Below are 17,560 nucleotides of genomic sequence, written 5' to 3' on the forward strand. Positions count from 1 at the left end.
AATTCATTTCTGGTGGGAAGTAGGCTGTCATTTTTTACTCTCTTTAGCAGTGTTGGGGAGTAATATTCTATTTTAACGAGTAGCAGCTAAAAAGTTATGGTGGAGATGTACCATTCGTGTGAGAGGGATCATTTCTCCTTGAATCTTTGGTGCATTGGGACAGTTCTTGTAAACCTAGAAATGGTTTTATATGAATAAAATTAGAACATCAAAGAACTAAGTGATTTACAGTTTACAATCCAGAGCATCCATGCATTCACACAACCTCATGAAATAACTTTCATCCCCAAAAATTTTCCATTAAAGGTGTCTGCTAGCACATGCACCAATGCTGTTCTATTCTGGAAGTATTTACATAACCAATAGCTATGAAAATATGGCCATGTCTTAATACATTAGTCATGATGACGTTATGGCCATTTGAATGGTGCAAGGTCTCTACTTCTGTCACTTAAGTATAAATAAATAAGTAATTCTCCAACCTTTGATAGCAAGGCTGTAAGGTATGCTGTCCTTTGCTCTCAAACTTTGTGCAGTCGCATGTTGAATGGTGTTGCTGCTAATGAATGCTGTTCACTTTGGCCTCCTCCTGCGTAAGGAGTACAGATGGAAGAGGTGCGGTAATTTTGGTTTCCTGCAATGGCAGCAGTTGTAACTGACTTTAATGGATATAGATCAGATTTAAGTAGCAGTTGGATTATGCTGTGCATAGCATCGTGATTCTGATATTGATAACCAGTGAGCCTAAAACCACGAACCATGATATATACACTAGTCAAGTAAAATTTTGAAGGTCCTGTGAGGAAGAAAGAAAAAAGATCCCTCTTCTGAAACCATTTTATGTTTGCGCATAAAATGGCTAATGATGTAGGTCGAGAGGGCGAGAAAATTCCACATGCCTTGCTAGAATAACAAAATTAAGATCACCAAATGGTGAATTGCAAAGTTAGGCACTAATTTCAGATGCAAGACATGAAAGTGAGTTGGCATTTACTTTGTTGTATGAAGAAGCAAAGATGATGTTTCTTCATTTATTCTGTTTTTAACGTTTCGAGATCATGTGACAATTACAGCACAATAGGCAGAAGATCATCGACATTAATGGTTAGTTATATTTAATCTAGCCTTTGACGATATTCAGGATTATAATAAAAACAGGAGTCCTCTACAGGAACTTGTATATTTAAAACATCGAGACCCATGGCCTGATTTTCAACACAATATATTGAGTGGATTAACACCATGCGGATACTTATGTTACTGGAGCGAGGAAAAACAAATCTTTTTACTAACAAAGAGTTCTAAAATGCGTATTCCCTGAATTGACAATTATAAGTTCCCTTCTGAATCCGTAAGCAGCAACTAATTTTGACACACATTCCTAGAATCACCTGATTGGTAGTTGGGTGAGAGAGAACCACTTGATGTGCATGCAAGTAGTAGCCACAGTCTCCTGGAACAGGTTTTGTTGGCCTCTGGTAACCCCTATAAATCAAGAAACGAATAGTCACTTGTGAGTCATTTTTATGAAACTTCTTGTTATACACCCTTTTCTGTTCTCCTCCAATTTCAGTGGCAGCATTCATATTGTCAAACAAAGGAGATCTTTATAGCTGTTTTATGATATGGATTTGACAGAAGGTGAAGAGTTATTGCTATATAGTCGATCCACAATGATCAGAGTAGATCAACAAGACAATACACAACAGGCATCACACCAATCCTTTCCTCACCAAAATCAAAACTTCGAATGGATCACTAATTGCCTTGATAACTCAAACTATTCATATAGTCTCCCAAAATTTAGTGTTGGTGCTAAGAAATTTTCACTAAGGAATGGGACAGGCAATTTTTGCAAACATAACACCAATTATGAGATAGGGCATAGTTAATAACCAATGTAAAAGACGTCATCTTCTGGTAAAATAATGTGCTGAACGAGGCCTAATTAGATCAGGCCACCATCTGATAAGTGACCTAAAAGTTGTGTCCAACTTGTGTAAGCTCTCATCTAAGAAAGTAAAATGTAGTTATGAGAAAAAAAATACAGCAGAAAACAGGTAGTGGGATACATACATCTGCTCAGCGATCTAGCTTCCTACCTGTATGTTTTCTAGTAATTTATCTACTAGCTAGTACGAAAAGATACGATGGAAAAATAGAAAGAAAATTGACCTTGTAGATAAAACATTTGCGTACCCGTCTTTTGCAAAATTCTCATCAATAATTTCAGGATCAAAGCACTTTGGTTGTCCTCCACCAACATAAAGAGGATCACCTGGTAGAGGCAAAATCTCAAGCTCTATACCAACACAATTAATCCGGATTTTGCACTTCATAACCAGGTAAAGCACTTTGGCAGCCAAACAAAAAAATATTATATTATAAATGTACTGGATGTGAGAGATCCAAAACGCTTTTACAAGGGCAATAGTTTGTCTTCTAGATAAAGTGAGGCTTTCTCATGGGAAAGTGCACGAGATCTGCAGTAAAATCTGCTCATGACCTCCCATCGTGTTGGGCATGCAGAAGCTTCATGGTTTACATGTTGACAAAAGGTATGTTCCGGTGTTTCAAAGTCAAAGGCAATATTCATGTTCTTACTAGAAAGTGCCCCACTCTTTAAACCAATGACGCAAAAGTAGAGAGCAGAGCTAAAAAGCAAGACACAATGATGTTGCTACCCAAACTGTCTTCATGCACCATAGAGAGAGAACTTGTGCAAGAAAATGGGATAACTTGGGATGTAAAGCTGAAGATTGAATATACCATCTCCTGAATGGGAAATAGGTCTCAAGTCTTGATCTTTTGGCCCTCACAACAATGCCCTATCTAGGCAATAGTCTCAGCTTCTCTGTAGGTATGACTAGGCTCCCACAAATTAAAATTCACTAAAACAGATTTTTCTGAACAGTGGCAGGGCTAGGAAGTGAACTTCCCGCCCCTGTTCAGAGGGGAAGGGGGAGGGAGTTTGAAAAGTAGTTAGAAAATATTATATGTTTTGAAAAGCTTTACTTTTTTGATAGGTATGATTAAAAGTACATATAGCCGACAATTACAAAAAGCTTAATTCACAAACGAGCATATTGATTGATAACTACACATTAATTGCTTACTACAATATTAAAGAACTGAAATTTTCCTCAAGTCCAATCTTAAGAATTTATACATCCCATATTTACTGAATCTTAGGCAAGTACTATGATAACAAGCAGCAGTTGGAAGGATGAATGTATTGCATAGACAAACTACTTAGTTGCGAGGAGTATTACTTAATGATTATATACTAACGGGAGAAATCAATGCAATAGTCAAAACGTTTTTTAATGTTTTTTGTTGATATAACATAATGCTTTACTATTTTGATCTTTATCGAACTATTGGAGGTTTCTTTCTTTCTTTTTTCAGTAGCTCGCATTTTATATAAGTATGATCACAACATAACAATGAAATGCAAGGGGTTAAAAAGGGAAAAAAGAATTCTACTACATTTTTTTTCTCAAACTTCAAAATGTACCTAGACAATCTCACTCTTATTTTATTGATCCTGATAAGGTCTGAAGGTAGTCTCTTTAAAAAAATGTAATTTTTGTGAGGTTGGAAAATTAAAAAGGAGTTCTTTGTGAAGGTTGAGAGGGGCTTTTGTAAAAGGAAAATGATACTTGGCCCCATGATTTTGCCCCTTCAAAATTATTGCTCGGGTATTTTAATTTTTTTTTTCTTAATGGTTAAAAAAATGACTATTATTGAAGTGATGTATTTTTTTTTAAAATGTTTAAAGATGTTTAAAAAATGTTTGACAGAAAAAAAAAAAAAGGTGCAATTGCACTACTGGTAAGTTTGAGGGGGGCAAAATCATGGGGCTGAGCAGCGGCACCCTTTGTAAAAACTGGTACATATATGTTAAGTTACTGGCCTCTGCAGTGCCCTATAAGGTCATAAGGAAATAAAAGGAAAAAATATGCACCTATCTGGAAACCAAAACACATCATCTCCATGAATTTAATATATTTTTCTGCACCAGGGTGGCACTTGGGAAGAATACGTGCTCAAAATTAATTAAAATATCACAAAGATATTAGCACTTCAGACTTTACCTAACAGAGGATGCCCAATGAAAGAAAGATGGATACGGATTTGATGGGGCCTTCCAGACTGAATCTCGACCTGTTAAATATTGTCAGATTATAGAATGTTATTTGTGCTATAAAAGAAAAGGAAAAGAACATAAATTCTTTTTTTTTTTTAATAGGTGGGAAGGAATATAAATTCTTTCATCAAATAATTGTGTTCCCTATTTTCCTTATCATGAATTCACCAAGTAATTCCTACATACGCAGGTCATCTCCTTATCAGTGCTTGCCAACATTTGAAAATTGGCTTGAAGTTTCCCAGATGGGCCATTGCCTTACATGTGCCAGTGAAGATGATGCAAATTAATGACACCTCATTCAGCTACCTTCTAGAACTTGCTGACATTTGAAACTCAGGTCCATCATTTTACTTGCACAAAGATTACTTCTTCTTTTTTTGTTTTGTTTCTCAATGATTATAGAATTCCCCTTGCACAATAATGTAATTTCTTTCAATAATATCTTGTCACAAATGGAATCAAGATTCTTGTTATGAACCCTAATTTGTTGGGTAAAGTACATTTTTGGTCCTCCAAATTTCTTCCTGTTTTGATCTCCTTCCTGTCTTTCCACTTGCAAAAATTAACCAGAAGACTTTTATCATTGTTTCTATTGTGTTCCTCTGTCCAAATATGTTTGTTGGGTAAAGTAACACCTTTGGTACCCCAACTGTGAGAAAGTTCAGTTCTCCTATCTACCGTTGGTGTTAAAGGGGAAACTGCAAGGAGCCAACCAAGTGGATTAGAACCCCTAATAAGGTTGGAGCCTTGGAGGACCAGGATTCTTTATCTGTTGCTGTTTTAGGAGTCCCTTGATTCTTTTCTTTTTTTTTGGGATACGCCCAAGTTTCACAGAAATGCTTTACTGATAATGTAAGTTTGAATTAGTGAAACAGTATATGATCAGTCAAGATATAACGAATTAAAGCCGGTGATGCATCACCATGCAAATATAAATCATAAACAGGGAGAACCTGCACCAATGTGTTGTTCCCTTGCACATCCCTCTCAACAACAGCAACTTTACTCAGAGCTGGTTTCCCTGTTCAAAATAGAAAGGAAAAGGTTGAATATGATAAGAAAGATGTACGCGATCGAAAAAAAGAACTGATCTGCCAGCAAAAGATGATAGCGAGTACTCTATCAGTATTTTGATAAGCAATACTCTATCAAAAAGATATGGGAAAAACCAAGAATCACTTTTGACATAATACAAACATACATGATATTTGCTTAATAGCAAGCAGATGTTTACTTATTAAAAAAAAAAAAAAAAAAAAGCAACCAGATGTTACATCCAAGAAATTCATTCTTTATGACGTCACATAATAAATGATATTAACCTGAGGCAGAAGCAACATACAGCCCCTTGGCAACACCAGGATACTGCACCATTCCAATGGGCTGTTTTATAATTACCTGTAATACAAAAATAACTTTCAGCTCATAAAACTGCTAAAGCCGAATTATAGCTGAATATAACACTCTCTCTCACTCCCTCTCTCTGTATCCATAATTTACAAATAAACCCAGTCCCCATTGACCTCATTCTTCACCTTATTATTAGAGGGGAGGACATGGCATTTGAGTTGGGTCTCATTGGCAGTGTTCGGAGTTACAAGGGACAATGTTTCCATAAAAAAACAAAAGCCTAAACAGGAAGACCTTCAGAACTCCTCTCCACAAAAAAAAAAAAAAAAATGACAAAGTAAATAAGATGACTGGCAAGAGAAGAAAAGATGCATCAAGTGAGAACATTCATTAAAAATTATGTTAAGCACCAACAAAGGAGAAACTTGATAAAGATGACTCAGTAAGCTAGCACCAACAAGAAGTCAAACAGTTACGCAGAGGATTCAATAGTACACACTCCCACACATAGATGCATAGATAGGATAAATAGGATATATATATATATATATTTGATTGGTAAACAAGAATTTTATTGATATATAAGATATGTACATACAATATTTTTTTTGGAGGGGAGTGGCGGAGCAAAATAGAAATCATTACAATACAGTCCATCATATGTAGAATTCTTTGCGTGAACTGCAGTAAAAAAGAATATATGGTTTTAACAACCATATGTGGAATTCTTTAAAGTTAACTGTGCGGCACTGCCTCAAAAAACAGTGAACATTAATGGCTCTTTGAGTCATTGGTCTTATTCGCTTGTAAACATAACCTAGACATAAGAGATTAAAAGCTGGCAATATTATTGTCAGCAAAGACAGATACATACACTTGCACACAAGAGAAGGAAGAGACAATGTCGTGATAGGGTTTACCTTATCATCACTAAGTATACCAGTTACTAGCGCCCGGTATATCTTCGTAATTTTTCTTACTTCACAGATCTCCAAATTGGCATTTCTGTGTTTGTGAAATTGCATATTTCATCAGCGACACATGGTGTGACAAAAAATGAAAGCCATCCCTAATGCTTAATACATGACAATATAAAACACAATTGGCCTATTTATACTATACTAGGCATTGAAAAAAAAGGTTGAATTCTTTTAATAGCTGTTCCATTCATGAGTTGTGGGTCTTTCAAGTTGTTGAACGCAAGGCAAAGTTAGATACTTGTGCCCATATAGTTCCGACTCAAATGAAGGTAATGACTTTTCAAGTATCTACACAAGCATCATTGATTTAATTTAGACTATATTTACGGTGTTTTTCAAACCAGAGATTCTTGACCTTGTAGTGGGACCAAATATCTGTTCTGCCAAATTAGGTCAACTGCCTATCATTATCAACAGCTCAATTTATTATAAAAATGGTTGTCCTTGGCAGCTTTATCAGCATCCTGGAAGCACATACACAAAGCATATACGAGAATCTTCAATTGCATCCTTTTCAAGAATTTTTGTGCCACCTAAGGATACATTCTAGTTAACATATTGTGATGCGTGCCTTTGTGTTGTATTCTGAATTTTTTCTTTTTCAATGGTGCCCCTCCTCCTCACTTCTTACTTCTTCCTTCTTTTCTTTAACCAAAGGATATTTTAAATATTTTGCCAATGGTGAGGTACTTAGCAGCCAAACTTGAGTTCCATGGCCTTTTATTTTCCTTTGGAAATCTCCATAGCCACTAAATATGTTGGGCTGGCTTGGTTGAAGTTCACCTCCTCTGTTAAGGTGATTGAAAAAATCCATACCGTAAGATAGATTCCATTTTTTGTATGTGACGATCTTAGAAAGGATGAACATGACAAGGTATTATTAAATTAATGTTTTTTTAATAAAAAATTCAAACATATTTATCCATGCTAGGAATTCGGATTATGGTGGGGTCATAAGAAATGGCAGTGCCTACATAGTACACGCGCACGTGCACGTGCACGTGCACGCGCACGCGCACACGCACACACAGAAACAGTCATCGTTAATGGAAAAATGAACTATCAGTCAGTAGATAAAAGATAACAAGATCTCTAATGGAAAAAAAAAACTATCAATAGAAAGAAGATTATGATCATGATTGGCCAACACAGAAACTATAAGTGGGCAAAAGCAGAATGAAAATGGTGATTTCTTCAAACCTATTGCCTTCAATACTAGATGTCCCATCAGCAAAGTATGCTGCAAGGTGTGTTTTGGCAAGCTTCGTCTTGGCACAAAGCAATATTCCTATAACAAAATCAAACCAGCAAACGAGAATATAAAGGCAGTTTCATCAGCAGTTGCTTCGTCACCATGAAAGCAAATATGTTTACTGGAACATTATCGGAGATAGAGGAGAAAGAAATATCTACAAAAGATAAAATATATCAATAGAACCTGTATAAGGACATGGCAGATTTTTAAGGAAGATGGATAAGTGGAATGGGCCTGTCAGATCAATTGCTAAAGAATCACGGGCCCGGCAAGGGCCAGCGTACGCTAGGTCATCTTGCGTGAAGTTGGTCCAAAGGGGAAAACAAAAACAAGCAGGCAGACCGGGGAGATTATGAAAAAGGCAGAGGTGGGCCAACGAAAGCCCAATTGCTAAAGAATCACGGGCCTGACAAGGGGCAGGGTAGGCTGGGTCATCCTGCATGAAGTTGGTCCAAAGGGGAAAGCAAAAACAAGCAGGTAGACGTGGAAGATTATGAAAAATGCAGAGGTGTTAAGTTTTTCTCTCTCCGTACACTTGAGAAAAAACATGGTGTCTCTCCTTCGGTTTGCCAACGGTGGTTGGAGATTAGTGTTGCTTAGCTAGTGGTAGATTAGCTTAGTTTATTCAGTTTCATTATGAGTAGTTGTGCTGTGATGGGGTCTAGTAGGAATGTTATTATTGATAAAAAAATGTTTTGAGTTTAAGAAGATGAATGTAAGGTGGTGGAGAATCACTGAGAGCAGTTGTCGTGCTGTGAATCATATATTCATTGATCAGGCCTCGCTGGGATGGCTGAATGTCATGGTGAAGGAAGGTATTGCCTTTGAGGGGACCTCTGGTTTTCTCAGAACCCGAAGAAATGGTGCTCAGGTATTGGTGGTGCAACGGCAGAGTAACTCCTATGGGAGCTTTTTAACCCTATCGGAATTTGGTCAAGAGAAAACGCGGCCTACTAATGATACCAGAAGAGAGGAAATGGGTAGGTTGGAGAAATTTTGGAGAGCTGTTAAAAGAAATTTCTGCAACTTCCTCTGTTTTGGGAGGGAAGAACAGAGGGAGCTGTCCATGGATGGCTCCTCCTCCGCCGCTGGGGCGACAAGTTGTTACTTCGTATAGTGAGGCCGTGTCTCAACCTGCAAAGGGGACAGGCGTTACTTCCATGTTGGTGAAGGCACAGTTCTGTGAAGATGCAAGTCTGGGCAGGCACTTGTCGGGGCCAAGTATGGTAACTGTACTACAAGCTTTGGCTGAGATGGAGACGCATGTGGGGCATTTAAACCTGAATATGGAAATTTTAAAATGCTGCATTGAGGGAGGCTTGCAGATGGAGAAGGAACCCGTAATGGGCCAGGGAGAAGACTCTCTATTTGGGCTCAAAGCTGTTTCTGCAAAATGTGGCTTTAAGGGAAAGAATGTAGCTTTTGGTGGGCCTCAACCGCAGGCCCAACCCCTCTCTGAGGCCTAGAAGGTTGCTTCGAGACGTAGTGTTTCTGAAATCCCGACGTCGTCCAATGGGCCGCAACTTCCACCATTGGCGGTGGGTCAAGGGTCGACGCCGATGGTGGTGGTTTCGTCGGAGGCGGTGGTGAGTTCACCGGCGAGGGCTGGGGTGCCGGAGTTGTCGTCGGTACGGATTGAGCTGAAATTTTGTTTTTCGTCGCCGGAATCTTCACAGACTTAGCCGTGTGATAAAGGGTTGATGGGAATGGGTCTATAGGCGAGGTTTGGGTGTGTTGGGAGTGCGTCGACAGCCTCTATAGAGAATTTCGACAACGTTGAGAAGTGCATTTCAGCACCGATAACTGTCTTGCAGGACCCCACTTTGACACATAATGGTTCGTCGGCAGTACTTGACCATTACGGTGAGCAGCTACAGCCACCTTGACGTGAGGATGTTGAGGATAGCGTGTTGGTAGAGGATGGGTTGTTGTGTGTTGATTTCCCATCGCCATTGTGTGGGTTGTCGCTGTCGCCATCGTGCGTGGTGGTCGGAGACCTAGATGAGCTTCTTGTGCAATTAGAGGGAGCTTCGTTAGTCACTTTACCACTGGAGATGGGTTTGGTTGATGTGCGTAAGTCTGGAGATGGGTTTGAAGTCATGAAAATTTCTGAAAATGTGGTGGTATCTAGTGGTGAACCTGATTTAGCAGGTGGATCGGAACTGGCCTTATTAGCTCCTGTTAGTTTTGGGGAGGAAAGGGCCGTTCTGACTCCTCTATGTACATTGCCTCCCAGCTCTAAATTTGGGAGTTGTCCATCAAATTGGGTTTTTAAGATGGTAGACGAGATCCAAGATGTTATTGGGATTTCTTTTGGAGGATATGAAGAACAATTTAAGGCTATTCTCGTAGCTCTTGAAGTTAGTCATTCAAAATCAGCCACAAAGCAAGATAGGGAACTTAGAAGGCTAATTTGCTCCATTAATTATGATGTAAAGGAAGGGAGTGCTGGAAGGGATAGATCGAAAGGGAGGGGTAACACTTGTTCTTACGAAGCCTATGATTTTATCATGGAATGTTCAGGGGCTCGATCGCAATAAATGCTTTCATATCAAATCATTATTGCGGATGTGGAAGAGTGATGTGGTATGTTTCCAAGAAACAAAGTTGCAATTCATTGATAGAAGAATGGTGCGAAGTTTGTGGGGGTGCTCGCACATGGGTTAGATTTATTTGGCTTCTTTGGGAGCCTCAGGTGGAGTCTTACTAATGTGGGATAAAATAGTGGTTGAGGCGATTGAGGAGTGTATTGGAGATTACTCGGTTACGACTTTATTTAAAAATGTGGATGATGGATGGGAATGGGCATTTGCAGGTTCCTATGGTCCTAACGTAGATAGGGATAGGAGAAGGTTGTGGGAGGAGTTGGCAGGTCTATACTCCTTATGTGACGCGCCGTGGTGTATTGGGGGTGATTATAACATTACTCGCTTTCCTAGTGAACATTCAGGGCATTATAGAAATTCTGTGGCCATGGAGGAATTCTCCGAGTTCATTTTTGAACTGGACCTCATGGATCTTTCCCTGGTAGGGGCGAGTACACTTGGTCAAACGGACAAGCTTGGTTGAGATTGGATAGATTTCTTGTTTCTCCTTCGTGGGAAGCACATTATCCGGAAGTAAGTCAGAAACGGTTAGCTCGAGTCAGTTCAGACTATTTTCCTATCCTTTTAGATTGTGGGGGTATTCACAGGGGTTGTCGGTACTTTAAGTTTGAAAATATGTGGCTAACAGCGGACAGGTTTGTAGAGATGGTGAGTGCCTAGTGGTCATCATATCAGTTTAATGGTACTCCAAGTTTCATTCTTGCAAGCAAATTGAAGGCTCTGAAACAGGATCTGAAGAAGTGGAACTTGGAAGTATTTGGTCACATTGACAATCAGAAGTCTACATTGTTGGAGGAACTGCAGGAGTTAGAGGGTAAATAATTATTGGGGGATACTTCGGAGGAGGTGTTATGGAGGAAGGGCACGGTTATGGCAAACTTAGAGAGGGTTCTGTTTTCAGAGGAGATTTCATGGCGTAAAAAATCTAGGGCACTTTGGTTGAAAGAAGGGGATAGGTGCACAAAGTTCTTTCACAAAGTGACTAATTCACATCGGCGTAACAATGCTATTGAGTCGCTCCAATTCGGCTCTCAGGTGTTGTCTTCTTCTCCAGAGCTAGAAAACCATATTGTACATTACTATGAGACCCTTCTCACAGAATCGGATTATTGGAGGCCGAAGCTTGACACATTGCCCTTTGAGGCAATTGACTCGCAGAGAGTAAGTGTCTTGGAGAGACCTTTCGTTGAAGAAGAAATTTACAAGGTCATTTCTGGTATGGCTAAGGATAAAGCACCGGGTCCAGATGGTTTCTCAATAGGGTTCTTTCAAACTTGTTACGACATAGTCAAAGGTGATGTTTTGCATGTTTTTAATGAATTTCATTCTTGTCAAAAGTTTCAAAAATCCCTTAATGCGACCTTCATTGCTCTCATTCCCAAGAAACAAGGGGCTTCAACTATTGAGGACTTTCATCCAATAAGTCTCATTAGTAGCGTTTATAAGATCATTTCAAAGGTTCTTGCCAACCGGCTTAGTCCGGTGTTGGAACCCATTATTTCCAAGTCTCAAAACGCATTTATTCGTGGGAGACAAATTCTTGATTCGGTACTCATTGCAAATGAATATTTGGATCATAGACTACGGGAGGGAGGTTCAGGTGTTCTTTGCAAGCTTGACATGGAAAAGGCATATGATCATGTGAACTGGGAATTCTTTTTATATCTACTTAAGAGGTGTGACTTTGGGGATAGACGGATTTCATGGATGAGGCATTGTATTTCAACTGCCCGGTTTTTAGTTCTAGTTAACGGCACACTTGATGGTTTTTTTGATAGTTCGCGGGAATTGCGGCAGGGAGATCCTCTATCTCCCATTTTATTTGTTATAGTTATGGAGGCTTTAAGCAGGATGGTGCAGGCTGCTGTTGGGGGAGGATACTTATCTGGTTTTCAGGTGGGTAATGGCTCTGTTATTATCTCACATCTTCTTTTCGTAGATGACACTTTAGTCTTCTGTGAAGTGGATAATAGCCAGATCCAAACTTTGCGAGCACTGTTACTTTGTTTTGAAGCAGTGTCAGGGCTTAAGGTGAACCTTAGCAAGTCTGAGATAGTTCCTGTGTGTGCGGTTTCTAACATCCATAGTTTAGCAAGCCTTCTGGATTGTAAGGTGTCCTCTTTCCCAATAAAATATTTGGGGCTTCCGCTGGGTGCAACTTTCAAGAATAGAGCTATATGGGACGGAGTGGTGGAGAAGGTAGAGAAAAGGTTGGCTGGTTGGAAACGGGTGTATTTATCAAAAGGGGGCTCGCCTCACTCTTATTAAGAGTATTCTCACTAACCTCCCCACATATTTTTTATCTTTGTTTCCTATGCCTGTAGGGGTGATGAACAGAATGGAAAAACTCTTTAGGGCGTTTTTATAGGGAGGCTTGGGGGAGGAAAAGAAACTTCATCTGGTTAGATGGAGAATAGTTTGTGCCTCAGTTGTGAATGAGGGGTTGGGATTGTGTAACTTGAGAACTTTTAATAGAGCTCTTTTGGGGAAATGGCTTTGGAGATATCACTTAGAGGGGGATCATTGTGGAAGGAAATTATTGACGCTAGATATGGTGTCGCTGGGGGTGGTTGGTGTTCCAACGAAGTGAGAGGGGGCTATGGTGTGGGTTTATGGAAGTTTATAAGGAAAGGGTGGCCATGCTTTGCAAATCACATACGCTTTGTAGTTGGTGAGGGCAATCGAATCAGAGCATACTCCATTCCCTTGGAAGAAGATTTGGAGGTCCCGTGTGCCTTCTAAAGTAGCTTTTTTAGTTTGGACTGCCGCTCTTGGGAAGATATTGACTACGAACAACTTGAGGAAGAGAGGATGTATAGTGATGGATTGGTGTTACATGTGTAAAAAGAATGGAGAATCTGTGGACCATCTCTTACTACACTGTGAGGTAACAAGGGTGTTGTGGGATGAGATCTTTCAAAGGGTTGATGTTGCTTGGGTTATGCCTATGAGGGTGGTGGATTTGTTGGGTTGTTGGAGAAAGTTGCAAGGCTGTCATCAAGTGGCAGCGCTATGGAAGATGATTCCGTTGTGCATTATGTGGTGCATTTGGACGGAAAGGAATGTGCCTTTGAAGACAAGGAACGCACAATGGCCGAGATGAAGAATTTTTTGTTACACACTTTAATGCGCTGGTTTTCTGCTATTGTATTGCATGGGGATAATGTTCATGATTTTTTGTCTTTAATTTATTGCTCTTAGAATGTATTTAGGTGTTCTTTTGTATACTTCCCGTGTACATAGGCTATGCCTCTTTCATTCATATATATAATATTGATCTCTTACTTATAAAAAAAAAAACGCAGAGGTGGGCCAACGAAAGCCCACGAATTCCCCACGCAAAGGTTGGCCAATGAAAAATGCTTTGTTTGCAATGAAAACACAGAGCAGGCAGACTGGCATTTCAAGGCCAATTTGATTTGGGAAGGCATCCTTGAAAAGGTGGAAAAGGGGTTTATTTATCTCAGTGAAAGAGGATTACTTTGATTAAGATTTTTCAAATTCACCCACCTGTTTTAGGTCTTTAGTCCCTTTCCCTGCCAGTGTAACCAATCACATTGACAAGTTACAAATAGATTTTCATGGGGCAGAATGGGAGAGGAGCTGAAATTCTACCTAGTAAATAGGCCTAAGGTCTGCTCCCCAATTTCTAAGCGTGGTTTGGGTAATAGGAAATTGTTCACATTCAACCAAACCATCCTAGAGAAGTGGCTACGGCGGGATGCCCATGAAATATATATCATGTGGAGAGAAGTGATTGACATGAAGTATGGCAGTGTTTTTGGGTGATTGGAGCTCTATGAATGAGACTATGAGGTTGGACTATGGAAAAACATCAAAACAGGTTGGAGGTTTTCAGGACATATCATATATATGAGTTGAGCAATGGTTCTGAGATAATGTTTTTGCATGATGGTGTAAAGATCAGCCTCTAAAAGAAGCATATTCAAATCAGTTCCACACTGTTCAGGCTAAGGATGCATCAGAAGCAGATTATTTACAATCCCCAAACATGTCTCCTCAATTGCAGTGGACTTTATCAGAACAACACAAGATTGGGAGATGAATCTCTTCGACTCATTCTATGCTCTACTATATCTCTCTCGGTTGATACAGGATGGGAAAGAAGAAATGTGTTAGACTGTATCTAAGAGAGCCAGGGAGGGGTGTTCAAAGTCAAGTTGTTCTATAATGCATGGATCCCTAACGATAGTAGTGGCTTTCCTGAAAGTCCAATGACTGCTCTAGGGATGATGAATCCGTGGATCACTTCATAATGGCAGATTTACCAGCGTGCTAATAAGGAAAAGTTGAAAATGATCACAACCGACTCTTGTGGAGAATGATTATGATATGTTTAATGTAGTGCATATGGCAAGAAAGAAACGGTTGGAGCTTCAAAACAACACAAGGACAATGGAGGAACTCAAAACTTTCGTTTTTTATGCACTATACAATTAGATTTTTTTGTTATAAGTAATAAATTATTTCATTGATAAAGAAAATAGGCATAGCCCAGGTACACTATACAATTAGATGATTGCCCACTTATGTTTATCTAGATTTAGCTTCCAAAATTTTCTTGACCTCTTTACTTCCACAAAGGAGTATCTGATGTATACTCCTTGTGTAATTGCATATTGCCTCCTAATCATTAATAAAATTTATTTTACTTGCCAAGAAATAGTAAGTACCATTTCCTTATGAATTGTACCCCTACTGTGATATTTAGCAACATGAAATCCATTAGTAATGACAATCTATCATGAGTCAAGTTTTGAGTTGAAGTGTGAGACTTCAACCACATACCCTAAAAATCAATAGATTTATGTCCATCATTTGAAATCTCTCTTGTGTTATTCTGATTCTGCATTGATAACTACCTTTGTTAAGTGAAATGCCCTCAATCAACATCCACCCCTCTTATTGGTAGCTTGAATCATAGAGTTGACGAATTAGATTTTAATTATACTCATTTACGCAGATCTGCCTAAACAAACTACGCCAAGGTGATGGAAATTTCAATTTTGGTTATGTTATTCAGCAATACGATTCATGGTCTAACCTGAAGTGCCCCTTCCCAGGCGATGAACAGGAACAGGATGTGGTTCTTGGCGCGCAAGAGAAGAGCCCTGCTTGCTTGCCCACCATTGAAGCTGTGTTAAAGCTGTCCGTTGCTGGAAAAGGCCACCGGGTAAAACTTGTAGGCCAGAAGGCTTATTAAGGGCAACCTGAGAAGGTAAGAATGAAAGAATTAAAATGATCCGTAATACGGTAATAGTAAAAAGAAAGGATCTCATACTACTTAACGCAGAAACTCCGCTGTTTCAACTAGTTAAAAAATTGTGTTCTTAAAAACTATTAAAATAAAAGTCTAAATAGCAGCCGGGAAAAAGAAAATTTAAAATGTAAACAATTCCACATTCAAAAAACCCGAACGTGAAGGAAAATTATAAGTCCTTGACCTGGAACCAAAAATATAATATATACACACGTGCATACCATATCATCATCTTCATATAAAACTTCAAGCAAGTATGGCGCCTCAGGCTCTCTCCAAGGAAGTCTGTGGTAGACAAGCTCCGAACCAACTCTAGTAATTGGATGACATAGAATTCAACAAAGAAAAAGCAACGTTAGGAATTTCTCGAGCACAAAGTTTGTCGATTATTCAGAGTCATATTTTCGATAAAAGAACCTGAGGATTGTGTTGGGATCGGTATCAACTTGACCATCGACTGTTATCTGTGCAAACCAGCAAACGCAAGGATTTCGAGAGTAACCATATTTGCAGAAATCATTCTCAGAAACAGTACTTTTTCGGAGTTGGATAATCGAACCTGTCCACTCTCAATTCGCTGCACCCAACTGCTCAATAAATTTTCGTTGTTAATGATCATCTGGTTGTTTCTCGACTAAACAGCAGGGAGAGAGAGAGAGAGAGAGAGAGAGAGAGAGAGAGAGAGAGAGATATTGATTGAATTTTATGTATTTATTTAGTTATCATTTTCCTTCATTGCCTAAGCAACCAAACCGCATCTACTTGTAATTTGGAAAAAGAAAAAAAGAAGAAGCAAATAATGCCCCGAAATTGGATTCGATAGAATATCAAAATTATCAATAGGCATACGGCTTACCCTAGCCGAGGGGCTGAATTCTTGTATTTACTAGAGTAGAACTCTATCAGCGTCAATTCTGTGAATCAAACGCACATTCAAGGTCAAAATCAGAAAAGAGAGTGAGAAAAAAGATCATCTTCGATCCTAAGACTTTCTAATAGTTACGGATCTCAGAAAATTTGAAATATTTAAACGAGCTTAAGAGAAAAAGGAAAAAATAAAGGAAAAAAAAAATAATTTTGTAATTTTCTTTTTCTTTCACTTGGTCTTCTCAGCAATCTAGCGTGTCATTGATTCTAATACAGTATATGTCCATAGGAAATGAGGGGACCGGAATCGGAGGGCCGAACGACGTCGTTGTAGAACAAGCCATCGTTGAGATCGGGCCAGGGCAATCCGAATGTCTGAGGCTGAGGAGGGTTTGTCATGGCACTGTAATGGACCCGATGGACTTCGTTTGGTTAGTTGAAAAGAGATGGAAAATGGAAAGAAAAAAAGGGAAATTCAAGAAGATACAACTGCCTTTCCGGTAACGCCAAACTCCAAGTTTTTTCTCAAAATTATTCTTCAACGAGTATAAATGAAGGCTTCAGCCCTTTTTCTTACAATTCTGTGAACCTCAAGCAACTCCTAACCAATCAGCTCACAATCCGGACGGTGAGGGACGAGCTTGAGCTTGACGCCGTTGACGGTGACTATGGTTTTTCGTCAGAGTTCGCTTCGAAGGAGAATGTCAATTGTCAAAGCGCCTGGTTATTAGATCGGACGGTGATGGTCTATCACTGATAGACTTGAAAGAGTCCAAAGTTTCTACCTTCTAATCTTTGGGCCCATTTTGAGTTTCTGGCCTGGATCCGTTTGATTTATAGCTCAGCCTAATCCATAAGGTGTTGGGCTGAAGGTGTGACCTTCAAACTAGCTAGGCCCGGTAATCATTATATGAGAATTATTAGCTTTGCTTTGTTTTTGTTTTTTCTTTCCTGGTCTGAATTGTTGGGGAAAAAAAAAAAAAAATACAAATCGGCTGTCAACGCCAGACCATGTAAAATGTCAAATATACACGATGGATGAAGTATTAGTTTAATATAAATTCAAGT

At 39.2% G+C, this 17,560-nt stretch overlaps 1 protein-coding gene across 3 annotated transcripts; it reads right to left on the reverse strand.

The window, feature by feature from the left end:
• Positions 1–256: 256 nt before the first annotated feature.
• Positions 257–17,255, reverse strand: LOC121264425 (RNA pseudouridine synthase 5). 3 transcript variants are annotated; one of them, XM_041167596.1, is made up of 15 exons: positions 17,082–17,255; positions 16,795–16,895; positions 16,482–16,539; positions 16,185–16,212; positions 16,043–16,089; positions 15,847–15,937; positions 15,410–15,575; positions 7,684–7,771; positions 6,424–6,508; positions 5,476–5,551; positions 5,107–5,174; positions 4,098–4,167; positions 2,176–2,278; positions 1,392–1,485; positions 257–634 (listed from the first exon to the last, which is right to left on the reverse strand). In XM_041167596.1, exons 2-15 carry the CDS (start codon positions 16,889–16,891, stop codon positions 560–562), a joined length of 1,146 nt encoding a protein of 381 aa, XP_041023530.1. In that variant the 5' UTR covers positions 16,892–16,895; positions 17,082–17,255; the 3' UTR covers positions 257–559. The 3 variants fall into 3 exon arrangements, with proteins under 3 accessions (XP_041023530.1, XP_041023522.1, XP_041023537.1); XM_041167588.1 differs by having other exon boundaries at positions 16,986–17,255; XM_041167603.1 differs by having other exon boundaries at positions 2,200–2,278; positions 16,986–17,253.
• Positions 17,256–17,560: the final 305 nt, after the last annotated feature.

The sequence above is a fragment of the Juglans microcarpa x Juglans regia genome, chromosome 1D (assembly GCF_004785595.1).
Source record: "Juglans microcarpa x Juglans regia isolate MS1-56 chromosome 1D, Jm3101_v1.0, whole genome shotgun sequence".
In the NCBI taxonomy this organism is placed as follows: domain Eukaryota; kingdom Viridiplantae; phylum Streptophyta; class Magnoliopsida; order Fagales; family Juglandaceae; genus Juglans; species Juglans microcarpa x Juglans regia.